This window comes from Apteryx rowi, unplaced genomic scaffold (assembly GCF_003343035.1).
Source record: "Apteryx rowi isolate R43461 unplaced genomic scaffold, aptRow1 scaffold_369, whole genome shotgun sequence".
Taxonomy (NCBI): Eukaryota; Metazoa; Chordata; class Aves; order Apterygiformes; family Apterygidae; genus Apteryx; species Apteryx rowi.
In genome coordinates this window covers 157846-176893 of record NW_020450185.1, presented here as the reverse complement: position 1 = coordinate 176893, position 19048 = coordinate 157846, and the positions used below count along the sequence as shown (strand labels likewise).

The following is a 19048-nucleotide window of genomic DNA, read 5'->3' as shown; positions in this document are numbered from 1 at the left end:
GTCTAGGCTGTTTTTTCTTTTTTTTTTTTTTATTCTGAGATTGTTTAGAAATAGTGGAAAAACCTTACAAAAGCCCTCCCTACGTGTACACACGTGCATGAGTGCGCACACCCACTCCCCCTGCACTGATAGAATTGGAACAAGTGACCTTTCATGTCTACATGGGGAAGGACCTGTCTGTAGGGCGAGATCAGGACACCCATATTATTGCCTATTTCCTGTTTAGCCGCCCGTCTTGAATAAATGAACGGCTCGCGCTTGTGGTGCCTCACCCATTCCTTCCTTGATTTGGCTTTGTGCTCGATTCAGTCTTTAAGAGGGAAGGGCTGTAGCATATTTGTGTGTCAGTTGACGAGATCATGTTAGCAAAATTGAGGTAGTTGTGAGTTGAGCTGTGAGCAAAAGAAGAAAATATATTGCTGTGTTTGCTCATTGATTTATTGGAAAGTTTGAGGAAGTGTGATTAATTTGTGGTGAGGACAGCCTACTGGGTACTAAATAAACCTTTTTTAAGATTCTGCCCTTTGGTCTAGGTTTTGAGTTATTCGGGACTGTCATTTCTCAATTTTTTTAGGCATGTGTTTGTCCTTTGGTGTGTGTATAACTGCTAATTGCTGGAACTTGAATGCAAATAATAAAAATGAGCAGTTGCCTCCCACAAAGCTTTGAGCAGCTGTATTGCTGCTTTATCATGTTCACTTCAGAATCTGAAACTCAAATCACTTAACAGGCAACACCCATTCCTTATACCTGAATGGGTTCAGAGACTGTTTTGAGTGTTCATGGAGTTGCTAGGCTAGTTTAGTTCTATTTTTGACGAACACGGCAAACTTTATGACAAATTAAGATCGTTGCTAAAAACGCTTCATTTCCTGCTTTGATGTCTGATGCTACTCGGTGGCCTGATGCAAGATGAAATTGTCAGCTCTCCACCTACTGCGCTCTTAAATGCCTTTGTAAAAAGAGGATTTAACTTCTTTTGTTGGAGGAAGGGAAACCTGAAACTACTCTTAGATTTCTTACAAAACCACAGGCTGTGGGGGCAAACCTCGGGTGTTTGCAGACCTGCTGTGCACAGTAGCTGTGCTGCTGGCAGAGGCAGGAGACACTGTTTTAGCCTGTGACTTTGTTAGGCTTCTGCGAGCTGCGTCACGTTCTTTGGAAGCCAAATTGCCCCTCTCCGTTCTAGAGCTATGTATTCATAGCTGTATCTTCATGAGTGCCCGGCATAGATCCGAGGGAGTTTTTCATTTTGCAGTATGCTTGGGCAGAAGGCAGGAGGTGGCAAATGACCTAGGGAAGGCCCACGTGGTAAATAGACGCTTTGCTTCTGTTGCTGGTAACGATTGTGGTGGGCTTGAGGGTGCAGAGAGCGTCTAGAGAAGGGCTGTTGGAAACTTGCTGTGTCGACAGTCAAAGCAAAAGGTAGACTGCTTAACATCAGTTAGGCAGGGGCCTGGATTATGTCAAGCTCGAGGTAAGAAAGAAATGGCAGGGAAGTGAGTGCTCCAGTAAGGAGGAGTCTCGGTGAAGCTGTCTGGGCTTTGTACCTCTAGTTGAAGAGGACTAACTGCAATACCCATATTCCAGAAATGAGAAGAGGAAAAGTGCCAGACAGCAACAGGCCCCTCAGCAGCATCTTAGCAAGGTCTTAAATTGGAGATAGAGAGAAGATCAGTCACAGATGCCAAGTTGATTGGGATGAAATGCAACATGGTTTTACTGGCAGAAATGTCAGGCTAACATCTCTGGTGCAGCTGCTGAGTGGTTGAGTAAAAGTGGTGCAACTTACCTATAATCTACCTGAGCTGAAGCAAAGCATTTGATAGTGCCCTGCAAGAAATCATTCCTCAAGCTTGGAAAATCAGGATTATTATGAAAAGTCTGACAGATGAGCGTTTCAGCTAGAAAGGAACACTAAAGCAGGCTATGTTGAAAGGGGTGTTAGGGATGGGGAGAGTTACTGGTTGTGCGCTGCAGTGTCTGCTCTTGCTTCCAGTCCTGGCTTTGATACTCTGGTTGTACACGAGTTACCACCAGCCTGGCGGATGCTTTAAACGAAGTCATGAGCAGCTTTGCAGTTGGGAAGAGCTACGAAGGRGTATGTTGCCACTTACCATCCATCAGCTAAGCTGCAGCAACTTGTAATTTTGCAGTGAAACAACCGCTCTTGATCCAGTGCCCATATCTTTAGAGGACTGTCTGGACTGAAGCAATAGAAACAGGATGAAGTCTGGCTCTAAGGGCAAAGGCTGGTGACGAAAGGGACTAGTAGCAAAAATTGGCAGGYGGCTGAAGCAGAGAGGCAGCTGAATGTATTGGTTGCTGCAAGGGTATCTCTGTGTTCCTGATGTGCTTAGTTGTGAAACAGCTATGGTGATGCTAAGATGTATCGGGAAGACTACTTCCAGTAACGACAACGCCATATCAGTACCACTGCTCGCATCGGGGTGGGACCTCCTGCCAAATGTTGCTTATCTACTGTTTGCCACCAGCTGGAAAGCTGAACTGGAACAAGAACAGAGGAGAGGGGCTTGGTTTTCCCTAGTTGTTTTACTGACCCATGTTCCGGGTGGGAACAAGCTTGCTTTATCCTAGGAAAGCGAAGACTTAGAGAGGTTGTTTTGTTTCTGATAAATATCGGGGTGGAGAAGTTGTTCAAGTTAAAGGACAAGGCTGAAGCAGGACCAAAGACATAAATGATCTACAGATGCYTTGGCAGTATCCTTGATCTTGCCTGCTCCTCTCCCAGCAGAACATTTTTTTTTTTTTAATGTGGCTCTTGGCCAGTAGTACTGAAGGTTTTGAGTACATTATGGACTATTAAACATTGTGTGTGATAATGTAGAAATAAAAATTAATGAGGAAAGACTCCTGCTCTAATACATAACTAAGTGTAGGTCTAATTTTGTACCTTTTTTCCCCCTTTTGTGGTCTCATATTGTGATTTTTGTTTTTTAAAGCTTTCCACTGTTTAATGAACCCCAGATGTCTGTTTTGGGGAAAATAGTTCTAGGTACAAAATCATCTCTGCTGGCAGAGTTAGCAAATGGCAAATTGGTGTGGAGAAGAGGASTGAGTGTAGAACGCTGGCAGAATTTTGCAAAAATGTGATGGAAAAGAAGAAAAAGTGAGGCTGGATGGACTGAGTGACCAGCTGTGGCTCTAGGTAATTTTTTCCAAGCTTCAGCCCAAAAGTGAAGTTCCTTCCCAGCTCTCCAAGATAGTTTATGTTCTCTTAATTCATTTATTAATCATGACCCAGACTGTTCAACATTGTGAATTTGGTTTAAAAATGTTGAAATGTTTTAGATTTACAGATCCGATGATAGCACTTTTTAGGATTCATGTTTAAAAGGGTCTTCAGGAGTTTTGTTCTCCCCCCCCTTCTCTGCCATCACGAAGAGTAGAAACTTATCAATAATAAAGAATCTTAGTGTTTGTTCTTAATCCCATGACATCAGGAGCCGATACTTCCAGTTTTACAGGATAAATGGGACTTCTGATGCTTTCAGCATTGCCTCTCGTGAGTGTTGTGCTGCTGTTGCATGTACAGCTTGGCTGTAATGTGGCAAAACCTTCATGGGACTAGCTACAGCTCCCARGTTAGGTGTGGGGGGAGAAACTCTAGATATCTAATATTGGTTAAATTTTATTTCCAGGTGATGGAATATGAGAACAGGATCAGAGCCTACTCCACACCAGACAAAATCTTCAGATACTTTGCAACTTTGAAAGTAATAAATGAGCACGGTGAATCAGAGGTTTTTATGACGCCACAGGATTTTGTGAGATCGATAACACCTAATGAAAAACAACCAGAAAGTAAGTGGTGTGTGTGTGTGTAGTAATTGGAGAAAATAATGCAGCAAATGAGAAGAAAAATACAGTCTCTGCTTGTTTGGTCTTTGCAAGCAGGTACAGTGCTGAGCAGAAAAGGGGGGCTTGCTAGCCGCTTAGCACCTGGGGTACTCCGGTGGTGAAAATGGATGGTGGTCTCAAGCCAGGCTTTATAGCAGYGTGACAATATACAAAGGATAACGGAGTGCCACAGGGCAGAGAGCCGCTAATGTGGCTGAGCAGGAGCCGCGCTTGTCTCTCCGACAGGAGCCTGCAGCATGTCCAGGCCGGTTTGTAACCAGTTGACTCACAGCAGTGCAGTGCTGCCAAATAGTGGCTGTAAGTCATACCCCCAAGTGTTGATTGCAGTACAGTCAGCGCTAACTTCTTGGGAGTTTTGAATCCAGGATTGTTAGGGCTAGGAAGCACCCCTGGAAGCTATCTATTCTATCTGCATGCCCCCAAACCAAAATTAACAGCATACCCGAACCCTCCCATGGTGCAGTGAAGTGCTATTCCATCATACTAGATCTCTTCGGTTGCAAGCCCTTGAAAAGCAAGACAGATGACTTCCTTGCATATTTGCTATTGAAAGATTACTTTAAATTGAAGCATTTTAATAACTGTCATAAACCTATAAAAGGTGGATACGTTGGCAAGGAAGACCTTTGAAATAAAGGGCTCCTGGCAGCCCCATCTGCGTGGCGGGTCTGAGCTGTGATGCAGCTGGCCAGTCCAGGACTCGCCTCGCTGGCTGCTGCAAATCCCCCGAGGTTTGGTATGAAACATGGCCATTTTGGTGCCTCTGCAGGGAGGCAGACAGCAGACCGGAGAGCGGTTACTGACTTCTCTGGTCTGGAAAGCTGCATCCTGAGCATTTGGGAGGAGGTTGGCAGGAAGATTTTGTGTGTGTTCTGGTTTGGAGGAGATTCTTATCTGGGGTGAGATGTGGGGAAATTGGGTTTTGTAGTCTCTCGCAATGTATCTCAAAGAATGAAACAGATTTCTGTCAAATTAAAACTCCTCTCTTCAAGCATTGATGAAGAACCTCAGCCCCCAAGTGTTACCTTTTTTCAGAGTGGGGTTTATGTATAAACTGTGAAACTGTTTTGATGTTCTATTTGACAGCTGCTAAATAAATACCATGTATACTTGTACTTAAACAACAATATGAAGTATATACAGGGGGAAGAAAAAAATAATCCTGTCGTTAGTGCTAAAGCATGCTTGTGAATCAAAATGAAGGTTTTCTATCAAGTCCTGAAAATAGCTCTGGCTTTTTATATGAATTACATGTTCTCATCTTCAGTGCTGGAATAGTTTGAGCAACAAGCAGAAGATAATGGTTGTAGGTGCTGAAATTGTATGTTAAATTTTTTATCTTAAATATCTAAGGCGCCTTGAATTAGTATTTTGAAAAGCAGTAGCACCTGGTCGAGTTTGTCTTCCTGTGCAAGTTACTTTTTGTCAGCCTGCTTAAAAATAACAACTATGTCCTATCCTTAACTGTAAGACATCTGATTGTTTCTTCTACTTCTGTGCAGTATAAGTGCTCGGTACACTTAATGCGTGCATAGATAATATGTGGAGGAGTATAAAGAAAAATGTGTACTTTGGAGATAAGTGAAAAGGAATAATGGGTAATAGTGTGTCAATCTTATAAGCCGCTAACTTTCTATTTAACTATTATTATTCTGGCTGGATGAGCACCTTAAACAGCCCCGAGAAGCCTGTGTGGCCAGACCTTTAAATGCCTTCAAAGGCTGCAAGCCAGTGGCATGAGGCAGCCTGTGGGTGACGAAAATAACAGGTAYGCTCAAAAAGCGGCACCACGTGGAAATGTGGCCTTGGCTTCCCCCCAGCAGGCAAAGCAGCTAGTGCAGGCACCCTTGTGTCTTGCCAAGATAAAGTCTCAAACCAACCAACATCACTGGCGTGAGTTTGCTTACACTCAGCATGGTAGATCCTGTTTCGTAGGAGTGCTGTAGGTCGTGACAGTCATGGTAAATGATTTTTTTAAATAGATAATGAGGATTAGAAGAGTAAAACACTTAATACTATAGTAAAGCCATACCACCCACAACCTTGTTCCCAAACGTTTTAAAAACTGGTAGTAATAAAGGAGATATGGGTGAATTTAAAACCAGAAGCTGGAGCATGACCAAGTCTGCTACCTGCTGGCTGGTTTATTTTTATATTTCACCTTCATGTTGTTGTTTTTACTCCCTGATGACAATCTAGATCCAGTCCTGTGTCCGGTCCGTTCTGCTGACGTAGGTGGGCAGTTGCCCATGCTGTCCCTGCCCGTTCCCCGAGCTTTGGTTGTTTGCACTTGGCAGGGAAGCRTCGGGCCGCTTTCTCGTGCTGTCACGGCTCAGGTATGCGGCAGTGGAGGGTGCGCCGGCTGCCACATGCCCGGCCCCTGCGTCACCGCAGCCCTAACCCGCCTCGGAAACCACCTCGAGGCAGTGGCGTAACCCCGCCATAGTCACACGAGCTAAATCGGGTAGCGTCGAACTTAGTTGCCACGGGTTTCTTTCTTCAGTGGCATCGATCCCAAAGATGTTAATGGGTAGTGGTTGGTGGCAGGTTTGTGCCACAAAGCGATTCTGGTGGACAGCCTGCGAACTAAAGTYGTCCTGCCCTGCCATGTGGTGTTTTGCCTAAATTGCAAGGATCATAGGGAGATCATCGCAGGGCACGCCTAGATTAATACTCTGGCTGGGCGGTAATATGCTTTTTTGTGCAAATCCCTCAATTGTCTCCATCTGCTTCACGTTTCTGCAGGTTTCCTAAATGGTTTTGGTGTGTATAAACTCTTTCTTTTCCAAGAAAACGAAACGAGGAGCCCGTCCTCAAAAATCCTCTGAGGGGGAGACATCTGAAGGGGCCTTTGCTGGGCACTTGCTGTGCCTGTGCTGCTGGGAGGTGTTGCTGTGTGACATCTGGCTCTCTTGGCCTAAAGCTAACTAGCTTGCAGAWAAAGGGACTCAAACACTGCCAGGACCATTAGATACAGCGTGTGGTTTCTGTGCGTGACTGGCCCCTCTCTGAAAGCCAGAGGCTGCCGTGTTTTCCTRCAGTGGACTCAAACATCAATTCCCTTTTTGTCTGATTTGCACAATTTTGAAACCCTCCCGTGAGCAATCCAAGATCTGAGGAGGGCATGGGAGCCTGCCTGTGCTAGAGGTGCCATGTGGAGATTTCAGTAACTTCTAATGTTTGTGCTGTTTTATGGAGAGCAAAATACTGCAGAATATAAAATAATATGGAGTAACAAGGTGTCAGAGTCCCYTATTTTTTAACTTGCTAATCTACCATGAAGTATTTTATGCCTGATTAATTTTTATAGATTWTATAGGAGAATGAAGGCTTGATTTACTGTCAGTAAAATACCAATTTATTTTTAGACTCTTGTGTTCTGCTAGTTTGAGGAGAATGAATGCCAATTCATTAGCTTTTGCAGGTTGCTTTCTCTTAATACTTCAGTAAAACTTTCTGCCRTAGCCCTGACTTCCCCTTTGCGTACAAACAAGCGGGCAAGGAGTGCTTCAGCTGACACACACTTGCTCAACTTGGGTGTATCTGTCGGAATAAGCCAAAGGAGAATACAGTTAAACTTGGAAGCTTCTTTAAAAAAAGTGTTTATGTGCTAGCTGGAAAGTCCAGGCGCCATCAGAAGCGTGGGCAGTGCTATCTGCTCCCTGCAGCCTTGTGTCGTTTCTCCTCCCACCGCCTCTTGTACGAGGCTACGTGAGCCGGGGTGGTTTGTTCATCCCTAGCGTTTGCTTGAGTCAACCCCATCTCAAGAACCACAGAAAATACTAGATCAGGTAGTCCGAGGTGGAGGCTAAGGGTTTGAAAAACCCTATTTTAGATTTTGTGTTTTTTCAAAGGCATCATGGACACCTGCTGAAAAAGTTGAGGCTGTGACATATCAGAGGAGCTGTAACTGGTTCGTGGGTTGTTGGGTTTTGGTTTTTTCTTTTTCCTCCTCCCCCAAGGCCATTGCTGGTGTATTTTCAATAGTCATATATTTGTTAACAGGTATGAAAATTTCTTATGGCTTAGATCTGCCTGGTGATGGTCTGAGCAGGCATTCTGCCTTCCCAGTCCTGCTTCCTTTCCATAGTCCTGGTTCACTGAGTTTCTTCGAGTGTCTCTGTTTCCATTCTGTATCGATAAAAAACGCATAGGAAGCAAAATTTTTTGGATATCCTGGAGTAAAAAGGAGATGTGGCCTACTAAGCAAGAGGTTTTATTTGTTTTTGTAATAAGGATTAAAAGAAGAAAAAGACTTCATACCTCATGACCGCACCCTATAACAAATAGAGATGTATTTGGAACAGTTCTGCTCTTTCATCTCTGCTTACATCCAGGGTTAACCCCACCTCCTGCTACATGACACTCTTTTCAAGACCTGCCACAATCTGCAGTGGTTCAAAAATCTGGGGTCTCAAATGTCCTGGAAAGGTTCTTTTTTTTTTTTTTTTTCCTGCAGAAACCATGAATGTGCTGTTGAAGCTTTGCCAAAAGCAGCAGCTGTGCCCCCCGCAACCTCTGTGCACAGGACAGTGGCTGTGGAGAGGAGCTGTCAAAAACGAAGCTGACATCTTGTGACTCGATCCTTTCAAAGTACTTGACTGAAAGGACCATGTCTGAGGGCAGATTGGCAACCCTGGTATACGTGTTCCTTTCCAGTGGAATCTGTGAACAGTAGGTAGTTTTAGGTAACAAAGTGTATGTATGTATGTGTGTGTATATATATATATATATATATATATAAGAAAAGAGGTTTCAGCTTCACGCACCAGCTTTTTAGGCACTAATCAGCCTAGTATCACTGTTTAGAGTAAGTGGGGCCATACTATAAAATACCCAGTGTTGGATTTATACGACCTACAATTGATTGTTTGCCATTTCGCAAAACTCTTGGGCTTCCTAGCACACTGGTGTGGACATTTGAGGGGATGTCTGTTAGCTGTGATCCCATAACTGGAAGAAAGCCTCTAAAATTGTGGGGGGAGTGAGGGGAAAGGCATTATGCCCACCTGATAGCTTAATTCCAGATTTCTAAATGGTTCATTTTTCACATGTGGACTTGGTGAGCAGCTGAACACAAGCTGGCTTCTGAATTACTGCAAYGAGTAATGTTTGTTATTTTGGGTTAGGCTTATAAAATATGGATCTGATCTTCCATGAAACTGGCAGTCCTGAGGTGTGACAAGCAAACGCCAGTCCAGTCTCTGTGGGCAAGGAGAAGAACTCCCTGGATTTATGCAATGGGATTTGTGCAAATCCCTAAATTTACACAAAGTGTTCAGCTGGGATATTTAGGACCTAGAAGGAAACCAGAGATACAGAACTTGCATTCCAGTTTGCTACTGACAATCTATTTTACCTATGTAGGAAATTCCTCCTGGTGACAGAGACTTTCTGCGTTCTTCCCCAAATACATCTGTTGGAGAGGTCTTCAGGGGAAGAACATGGTTTGCGAGCGAGAGGGGAAGGTAACTCTCCAAATGAGGAGGATAGATTAGGACCCAAAAAGGGTTCATTTAACTATCATTTGTTCGGAGAATGCTTGCTGGAATTTGTTAGCAACCCAAGGGCTGGCCGACAACTTGGAAAGCAGCTCCTGAGCTGAAGCTGGAAATCAAGGGAAGTTTCAGAGAGGCATTCAACATTTTGCATCAATTTATTTTTCTTCTCATTTGTGACAGTGTCCATTTCTCATCAAATACTTCAGCTGTTATGCAGAACAAATTGGAGACTGTCTTGAAATCTTCATAGTAAGCATAGTTACTGTATGAGCTGGCTGATGTGAGAATAATAAAACACTATTGTGGTTAAAGTAGCCCTTTTGGAGGGAGACACCCCCCCTCAGACTGTGGTGTAGGATTTCAAAGGCTCAGCCTGGGGGTTTCAGCTGAAGACTATGTAAGGGCTACCAGCAAGAGAAGCAACACCAGTGGACTTATACCACCTCTTATGGGTATAAACCCTTGCTCCTGGCCTTCGAGGGAAGAGGGCAGTGAGGATGACCAGTGATGCAGGGAACACCCATGTGCATTACAGTGGCTTTCACATGGATGCAGAGCTGGTGGTAGTTCAGGGAACTCGGTTGTCTTAAATTGTCACTTCTTTGGAAGCTTGATTTTATTTTATTTTTTTCCCCTCAAGATAACAATTAGCACACTTGAGTGTAAATGGTAGCCTGAGTTTCCATTCCTGCGGGGGCATTTGGCTCCTAGGAGTCCTTTGCAAGACATAGTGTGTGCTTGTTTTTCATCTGTTTCTTCTTTTCTGTGGAATTATATAATTCTTAGGAGAGGATTATCATTGAGCCTTGTACTGCCTGGTTTCATACCTAGAAATTGAGCGATGGAAAGAAAAAGAGGTGCGTTCAGGTATATGCTTATGTGGCAGTCATCAAAAGAAACAAGCGTAAGGACTGCCGGTGTAGATGATGGGATGGCATGCCTGATGCATCACGTTATGAATGTACCCGTTGTAGAGGTAATAACTTGCCTGTTGGAGGAGAGAGAYGATAAGCTTCTGTTAAAGTTGCGCCCTTTGAAGAACTGTCTTGTTCAAGGCTGAGATCGTTATTTACTTGGAGGTTAAATAGTTCTTCGTAGAAATTTAGAAAGTGGATTACAGATTTGGATGGGTAATCTCAATGCTGTATGCTCCTGTAATACAGTCTAAGTGGTTAACAGGCTTTCCTTCAGTCTTGGTAATTAGTGCTTTAGCTCATCTACTTGCAAGAAAGACATCTGTGTTGTATATCAACCAACTGGAAAAAAAAAAGGTGGGGGAGATAATGAGTAAACATTACCTAAATAATGTGGAAAAATCTGACAARGTTGTAACATCTGAAGGGAGTTGAAAAGGTCATTCCATCTCAGTGGAAAACTGTTGACATCCCGGAGGAAATCATTACTTATTCTCATTGATCTCAGCTGTTTTCTTCACATAATATAATCATTCTCCTAGGAACTATTGTTAAATATTTTCAAAACTGCAAGTTGAAACTGCAGTCTATAATCTGCTGCCTGTGGCTTTATTTTCTGGGATAGCATGAAGAGCTTAATGATTGTTTAGATATTTTTCCAGTGTAGTAATTAGCTAGCTTTGTGTGGATTTGTGGCTTGTACGTTTTCATTAATCAATAGAATTACCTTTAGATTTTAAGTAGAGCTGAACAAGAGTAGCAGCGAGTTGTTTTTGCGTTGTGTTGTTTTTTCCTCCCTTGCGTAAGTATTTCCGTGTCTGTAGGACATCCTTCCTCCCCTGAATGAAGGGAGTAAACACAGAGTATGGGTCTCCTCTTCAACCGCCTCTTTTCCCCAGTGTGGCAGGTGGTGAGTACAAGTCATTTGGGCTTATTTTAAAACGTTCTTATTTCTGCAGTGCTGCGAAAGCACCTTCCCGTGAATAAGAACGGAGGCCTCTATTCTTAGTATTTTGTGATTGAGCAGTGTCAACCTCATCTGAAATAACACTTAATGGTGGTGCCACGTCTTCCTGAGCTACTYGGCGGCAGTGTTGCTCCCTTTTGCTCCCATGTTCATACTTCAGATGGTTTGAGAATAAACAGCAGTATTTAAAGTTAACAAGTGAACTGGACAAGTATAAGGGGGATTCATCACAGGTCATGGTTCATGCTGCTGGAGGTGGAGGGCTGGTGCAGAACACTGCTCTTGGCTGGGTGAGCAAAGGAGCTTTGATAATCCCCAGATAGGTAGTGAAAGGCGAGCTAAATAGAAGGGGACATAKGCTGGGACAGGTCAGGAGGAGAGCTCTTCATCGGCTCCTTTGGGAGGCTGAAAAACTGCCGCAAGGTGAAGATGAGGAAAGCTGGGCGCTGTGCTTCGTCAGGAGGAAAGTTGGGGTCTGTACCTTGTCACGGCATGGCTTCACGTGGGAAATCGCAGAGAGCCTGTACAAGTAGTTTATGCTGGGCTCGTGGCCAAGTGACATTGTATTTTTCAGCAAATACGCTAAGGAGCGGTGCATTTTTTTTCTGAGTTCATTTTTCTTCTCTAGGATTGAAATCCATTACTTAGCCGAATGGTTTGCTGAAGGCTCTTTGCACACGCACAGGTTCTCACCCCTCTGGTGCATTGGGCACGCCGGGCGCTTTCGGTGGCTGTCAGAGGGGCTTGTCCCAAACGAAATGGGTGCCGTGGCTGAGCTGCTCGCAGAGGTCCGCGAAGCTGTGCCGTTGCTTTATAGTCTCCTGAAACCATTTCTGGTTTTCTCTTGGAGGAAATCCTTTAATCCGATTTGCAAGGATAGCATGTCAGCCCCTGCTTTGTCCTGAAAGGTGGAAAAGCTCTTTTCACTATAAAAACCTGCCTGTTAGCTTGTATTCCTGGAGCTCTTCAGCACTAGCCCAGCCACTGGGCATCTSTTTTATGAGTTGAGCCCAGGCATGGTTTACAAACAATCCCGTGGTAGCCTTAACTTTGCACGCTCCCTTTCGAGTAACAAAAATATAACTACTACCCTTCTTCCCTTTACTTGTTCTGATTCGATTGCCTTGATTTTTGCAGTGTTTCCATTTTGCTGGTTCTCACATCAGCTCTCCTGCCCACGCAAGCACTGAATCCCTGTTGTAAAAATCTTTGAGGAAAATCCTTTTGGCTTATTTATGTACTGCAAAGAAAGAAAAATACAAGCATCAGGCAACAGTCCCTCTTTTTTGGTTTCCTTTTGTCACCTTTAAAGGCTGGTGGAAAAATACATAGATAAGTCCATAAAAAATAAACTGTACAGCGTACTGAGTAAAATTGTGTATGCCTAGAACAGGTAAATGCTTTTTTGACTTAACTTTCACAGGTTTTGAATTAGCTTATTCTGTTGGGAGCTATTATAAGGGAAATTTTGTCGATAGACTTAAGTGTGCAGCTGAGTTAACGCAGCAAAGAAGATGGGATAATGATGTGCRCAACTCTGGGAGAGAGGCTGAACATAAAATGCTGCTGTGAATCAGTGTGTCTGTGCTTGCAATACCTTAGTATGTAAGACTTTCTCAGCACGTGCTGATTCAATGACATGAAAAAAAGTAGCAAAGGATGTGACAATTTTTCGTGCTGCATTTTCATAATTGCTTCTCTCCCATCTCCGAGACATGCATAAAACAAGATTATATATTTGCTTCTCTTCAGATACAGTTGTGTTGAAGGAGTCTGACATAACTTGGTATTTCTGAAATTTAAGGTAATGGTGGAAACATTTCTGTAGCAGCTGCTGTGGTTGTAAGCAATTTCTTCAGCAAATTATGAAATACTCCAAGTTCTGAAGCTTGGATGGGCCTGGCAGCTTCTACATCTAGGATGAATGTTCAGATGCAGCTACAAAAAAGCTCTAGAAGTACATCACAGTCCGTTACTCTGTCCCTTGCAGGAATAATCTCCAGTTACCTGGATGTTTGGTTTTTCCATGCCTTTTGGTTACATACAATGGCATTTGAGGAAAAACATGAAAACAAGTAGCTCCACACTTAAGTGAAAGAGGCTGGTTTGAACCCCAGGCCAGAAAAATTTCTCCTGTGTTCAGAACTGCTGATTTTGCCAGCGTGGTTCCCTTTGGCCAATTCCATCTCTTTTGTAACCTGCTACTGCTGACTCGCACGCTTTCTAGTCTCCCCCAGTCATACCCCTCTTCGCCTCCCCTTTTCCCTACCCCATGTGGAAAGCATGAAGTTTATTATGTTTAGCTTCTTCCCTAGTATAGATACTGATGTTCTGTCTTTTTAGGTGTCACCTGGCTGTTTTTAATAGCTTGTCATGTATATGTTTCTTTATGGGAGTCTGTATCAAAGCAAACAGTTGTTAGCTCATCTTTTCTTGCTGTTCGTTGGCATGAGCATCTGCTCGTTTTGGGTCTCGCTTGAAACCTGTTTGCTTTCCTAACACTAGCGCCCAGTTAGAGGGGTTTTGCCATTAAGACATATTTTCGCTTGCTATTTTTAACTTGTGTCCTTTTTTAGCTTTCTAGGAGTATGTGTATAGTGTAGGGCTGTCGGGGATATGTCTTGCAGCACTGTTTCCTGGCATGGGAATACGAGGTGTGCTYGAGACTGACCTTATTGCAACGCACGGACGTGTAAAGCTAAGCTGTCAGTCTCCATATGGACACTCAGGGGTCAATGCTGACCGGATAATAGGTCTCCAGCAAAATAAACACTTTTATTTAACGAATCCTTCCTCTAAACTCAACAATATTCATCTTGAGTTTATGCCTGCAACTTTGGGGAAGGATGAAATTCTTCAGAAGGAAAGAAGATTAAATTTGGAAAGCAAGTGTAAATATGCACTTTCCACTCTCTTGTCAGGCACACAAAATATTAAGAAGGTGCTTTCTCACTTATGCACAAATCCAGAAAGCCCTCTGACGATTCTCTCGACCCCTGAGAACGATGCTAAGGGAGTTCTCACTGCTTCGGTTCAGAAAGGTCCAGGAGGTGATCCTGCAGCGAGGAGTAACTCCCTTTTCTGCCTCGTACCCATTACAAACCCTTTGAATAGATGGCAAGCATGGTGTTATTTTCCTTGGCAATCGGGGGACGCAGCAGTCTGTTCGGCACCCTTCTGAATGCAGCTCRAGAGGTGTCATCTGGTTTTTACATCTTTTTGCTAATTGAAATTGAAATGAAGATGTGAAAATTATCATAAACCATGGCGGAAAATGCACGGGTTGTCGGCCCCTGCTCTCTTGAGTGGTTGGAAGAGCTCAGTTTGAGTTCTAGTTTATCTCCTTTCGGAAAGCATCTTTCCGGCTTTGCACTGCCGAGCACAAATAATTAATCTTTCTGAATATTTCTGTTGTCTTGCCTATCTGTGCATTCATCAGTGTACATAGAGCCTTCTGGGCATGGCTGATGAGATCGAGAGCTTTCTTCCTTAACTCTGCAAATGCTGGGGGCGGGCTATCTCTTAGGGATAGAAAAATTGTTTTGCGATGGTATGAGAGAGAAAAYTTAGTAATACAAACAACCTCCCTCCCTGCCTTCTCCTAAAATACCTTTCTAGCTAAAGAATTCACTTTCTTATGAATGCTGTTACAACTTTAAAATTTGACTATTTGCAGGCATGTTTATATTAAATTATGAGCAAGCTTTGGGGGTTTACTTGGAGACTTACCAATTAATTTTGGGAGCAATTCTTTGTTTTTTCCAACAGGGSAGGTGTTTCAGACCCTCTGAGACATGCTGGATATGACGCTGCTGTAGTCCCTGCTGGAAGGAGATTTTCCTGCCTCATGCTACGAGTCGGTTGCTTTTCGTGATAAAATGCAGTGTACAAAATGGAAGAAGTTAATTTTTTTTTCCTTTCTTCTTGTACTTTCTAGTGACATTATTGTTCAGCTAATACATTTGACTTTCTAATCCTGCTCAAGCAAAAGTCCCAGGAAATGTAACTTTTATATTCTAAAAACGTTTTTTAGAACTATCTTTTTTTCTCTTTCAGACCTGGGCCTGGATCAGTTTATTGTGAAACGTTATGATGGAAAGGTGAGCACATTTGACAACTGAGCATATGTTATTCGATAGCTTTTTTTAACCTAAAGTCCTTGAGTTATTAGCTGCACATAGGTCTAAGTTAAATGCACTAATCTCTTTGGAGCTTTTTGTTCAGTAGCATTGCAGTGTTGCTCCACATCATGAGAGTGAATGAGAAAGATTTTTTATTATTATTATTATTTTTTTTTTTAAGGGAGCTTAATGTTTAGAGTCAAAATACTACTTCTTTTCATGCTAGCAGGCAAGGGAATTATATGTAGTAATAGTAGTTCCTAGCTTTTTTATATGGCTATGTGAGCACCCTGTGAGTTATGCCTTTTAAGGGGAAACATGCTTGACCTTTTCCCTTCCAGAACTGCCTCCGGATTCCTGAAGGAAGGAGATGCTCTTATGATTTTATCTGCTTCCCAAGCATATATTTCCATCCCCTTCATATGCCTTTACTTCATTCCCCAGTTTTGAACTCTAGGTCCCTTCTACAGTGGTACGTGACCGTCTGGGATGTTTGTGTTGTCCCGCTGCRTGTCGGTAATGTGCTGAGCAGCCTCTGATAGTTTGGTCTGCCTGGGCAGCATCCTACGCTTTACGCAAATCTGAGAGCAAATTAACCGCACCATAAAACACATCAATGCGGTGGAGCTACAGCAGAGGTAGCCCTGACCCTGGYACTAGCAGCTCACGTGCCCATTAACTTCTTGATACAGGTAACTGCGATTTGGTTCAGATCTCTATCGTATCACTGTGGGCACACAATGATGGTCTAGCTTTTAGTAATGTTTTCACCTCATTTGCATCAGAATTACCTGAAGATACAAATTKCTCTCTTTCCAGAGGAAGTTATCATTTGATCTGTTCATCACTGAGTTATGGACCTGACATGCGGTGTCAGGCATTTGCAGAAAGTGTTGATGTGGAAGCTTGCGTTTAAAGCCTTATATAGACTCAGTGGGCTGAACGGGTGCCGTTTCCTGGCTTGTTTTGCATTTAGTAGGAAAAGGTAAAGAAAGAAGGTGATCAAATATATGGGGTCCCTGTCATCAGTGGTGTAGAAATGTTCTGGTTACCCAGGCAGCAGAGCAAGGTTTTTCTTGAAAATAGGCAACTGGAAGGTAGTATTTTGGCAGTTGTTTTTGATGCATAAAGCTATGAAACATGTTGTGAACACTTGTTTCCCCACCCCACCCCCAATGTCTGCTTTTCATGATTTAAAAACAAAGAAGAGGAGTACATGTATTCTTTACAAAATGTCAAGTGTTTCTCCTAGTGGTTTATGACAGTCTATTTTCCATCAGCCCACTTTCATCACTTCATCTTGTCAAGCTATCTTGTTCATCCCTTAGGCTTTACATAAACAAGATTTTGTTTTTAGGGAAGAAATGCTGAATCCCACACTGTTTTTGCTAATAGTTTCTCTGTTCCTGAGCACTCTGCATTCAGTTCCCATCAGGTGGGATAAAAGACTCAAAGCCAAACAGTTTGCTGAACTYGACTTTCTGTTCTTCCGTGCCTCGGCACCGAGGGCTGGAATTGAAATGCGTTGTGATGTTACTGACAGTTGCCACRCTAGGTTGTTAAAAACCACGATCAGTGTTTGAGGTAGTGTGCCTAAAAGCATCGTACGTGCTTTTAGGACCTTGCCATGCAACACGGTGAATGTGTRTGCCAACTGAGGGGTGGAATATTGATAGCCCTCTGCCTTTGCCTTATGCGCTGCCCATCTTTCACTCTGACCTGCAGCAGAGTGAAATTGCTTTTTATGTAACGTGCAGATGTCAGTGCTGCACCTGGACATCTGTGTGCTGTGGTCTGGATAGACTGAATGTGAGACAGCAGATTTTGGGTAGTGTAATGAACTTTTCTTTATTAGAGTGCTCTCCTGGGACCTCATTTCCATGCTCTAATAACACTTGAAGTGGTTTGCTCTGTTTAGAATGAAAAAAATAGTTTCTTGTTTGGCTGTCTGCTTAAAGACATCTTGGGACTAACTAAAGCTAACCCTGGCTATCAGGGTAGTGGTRATGTCCAGGTGAGAGGATAATTTGAGGAGAGTACAAAATAGGTTGGCCTTGGCAGTCGCTTGGTAAAGAACTAAGCTGAGAGTTGACCTAGCTTTCTGAGAGCAGCTTGTTCTCATTTTATTGCTTGCTTTGGGTTTTAGTTGGAAAACTGTCTCGTCTCAACACAGCCAAGTGCCAACTGAGGCGCYGCAGAGCTGACCCCCCTCATTCAGGTTTGAGTTGTGTAGTAGCAGCAGAGGGATAAAACACTTTTGCATCTCTGTCTTCCTGCCTGTTCCCAGCTGCTCATTCCTCTTGGCTTATCAAAGCATCCTCTGTCTGGAGATGTCTCCATCTTGGCGATGTGGTTCTGGTGCTTTCGCTTTGCATGTTGGCAGAGAGAAGCAGTCCAAGTGGAAGGCTAAGAGGTCCGCTGTTCCCTTAAGCATCCTTACGAATCTCTCTTAGAGGTAATGGGAATATAGTTGTGCGCCCAAGACAGAACAGACTTGTCTACTGGAAGTTTCCCTGTTCTCTGTAAGGCGAAAGGAATATGTGAGCATTTGGGCACAAGCAAGCTGTAGTACTAAAAAGTACTCATAATCTGCAAGTTAGATACTGGCTAAGGAACAGAGAAGAGAATTGACTTTAGTTCCAGACAGAGATTTATACTTATGGTAGCATGTAAATAATAATTTAGAGAGAGATTCAGTACAAAGAATAGAACCAGCTGTGCAGTCAGTTGCATTTTAATTATATATTATAGGACAGAGTTTAAAGTATCAGTGTCATTTTGAGCACGTATGTTCAAGATTTAAATGGCAGTGYGTTACAGGTGTATGAGCTGCTCCTTTTGCAGAGCAAATTTTATTTATGTAAAACCACAGTCGAAGCAACTAACTGGCTGCCTTGCAGTCCCTAGGACTGCTCTCGCCAAGGAGTGTTTGGAGTGATGTGCCTCCATGTCATCGTGTGAGGTCTCCGAGGTGTCTTGCTGTGTGTGTGATTGAATGTTATGGTGAGGATACAATACCCTCTTCTTTCCTCTCTCTACTCCTCCTTCTCCTTAGTGGTAATTTATGGAGTTGCTGGAGAGGGAGACAAATGTTACCGCCTTATTAATGGGAGCAGCGCTCATGTAGCTTGAGCCTAAATGCTTTTTCCTCGCTCCTTTTGAGACCCACAGCCCCAGACACATTCATCCAGCAAAAGTCTTTGGTCAGATTTATTTGCCAATGTGAATTCATGTTTTTCTTTGACCTGCTGTTGGGCTGAATATGTAGGGAAGCAACTCTGTCTCCTGGCTCCATTTTGGCTAAGGATGCTTGTTTTTCATCCAGGGGAGCAAGCTATCGGAAAGCAGAGGAAAAAGGGCATTGATTGCTATTCATCTGGTGTCCAAAAAAAAAAAAAAATTAGTTAAAAAAAATCAGTTTGCCAACCTTTAGATGTGTTCATATTAAGCTTGAACATACTTTAAGCACATTTCCGTGGTAGGCATGTGGCCAGGTGCCTGGCTGCCATCCCTGACTTTTAGTGAAAAGGCTGGCAGGAGAATAGAAGAACCCTATTTTGTAGCTTAGGGTGCTGTGGATTAAGGGGTCCAGACCCTAACTACTCATCCGTTTGATTCACACGGTGCCCGTTTCCTCCTCTTACATTTTGGGGGGGTGTTTTT

General features: G+C 43.3%; 1 protein-coding gene across 7 annotated transcripts in view; it reads left to right on the top strand.

The window, feature by feature from the left end:
• Positions 1–19048, top strand: part of MICU1 (mitochondrial calcium uptake 1) — a 132760-nt gene that overhangs the window by 40730 nt on the left and 72982 nt on the right. For all 7 annotated transcript variants that reach the window (XR_003254803.1, XM_026073467.1, XM_026073463.1 and 4 more), the window contains 2 exons: positions 3663–3825; positions 15321–15364. Coding sequence is in view for 6 of the 7 variants with exons in the window: in XM_026073467.1 (XP_025929252.1) it covers positions 3663–3825; positions 15321–15364 (207 nt within the window). In the remaining variant the exon portion in view is untranslated. The remainder of the gene's footprint in view (positions 1–3662; positions 3826–15320; positions 15365–19048) is intronic.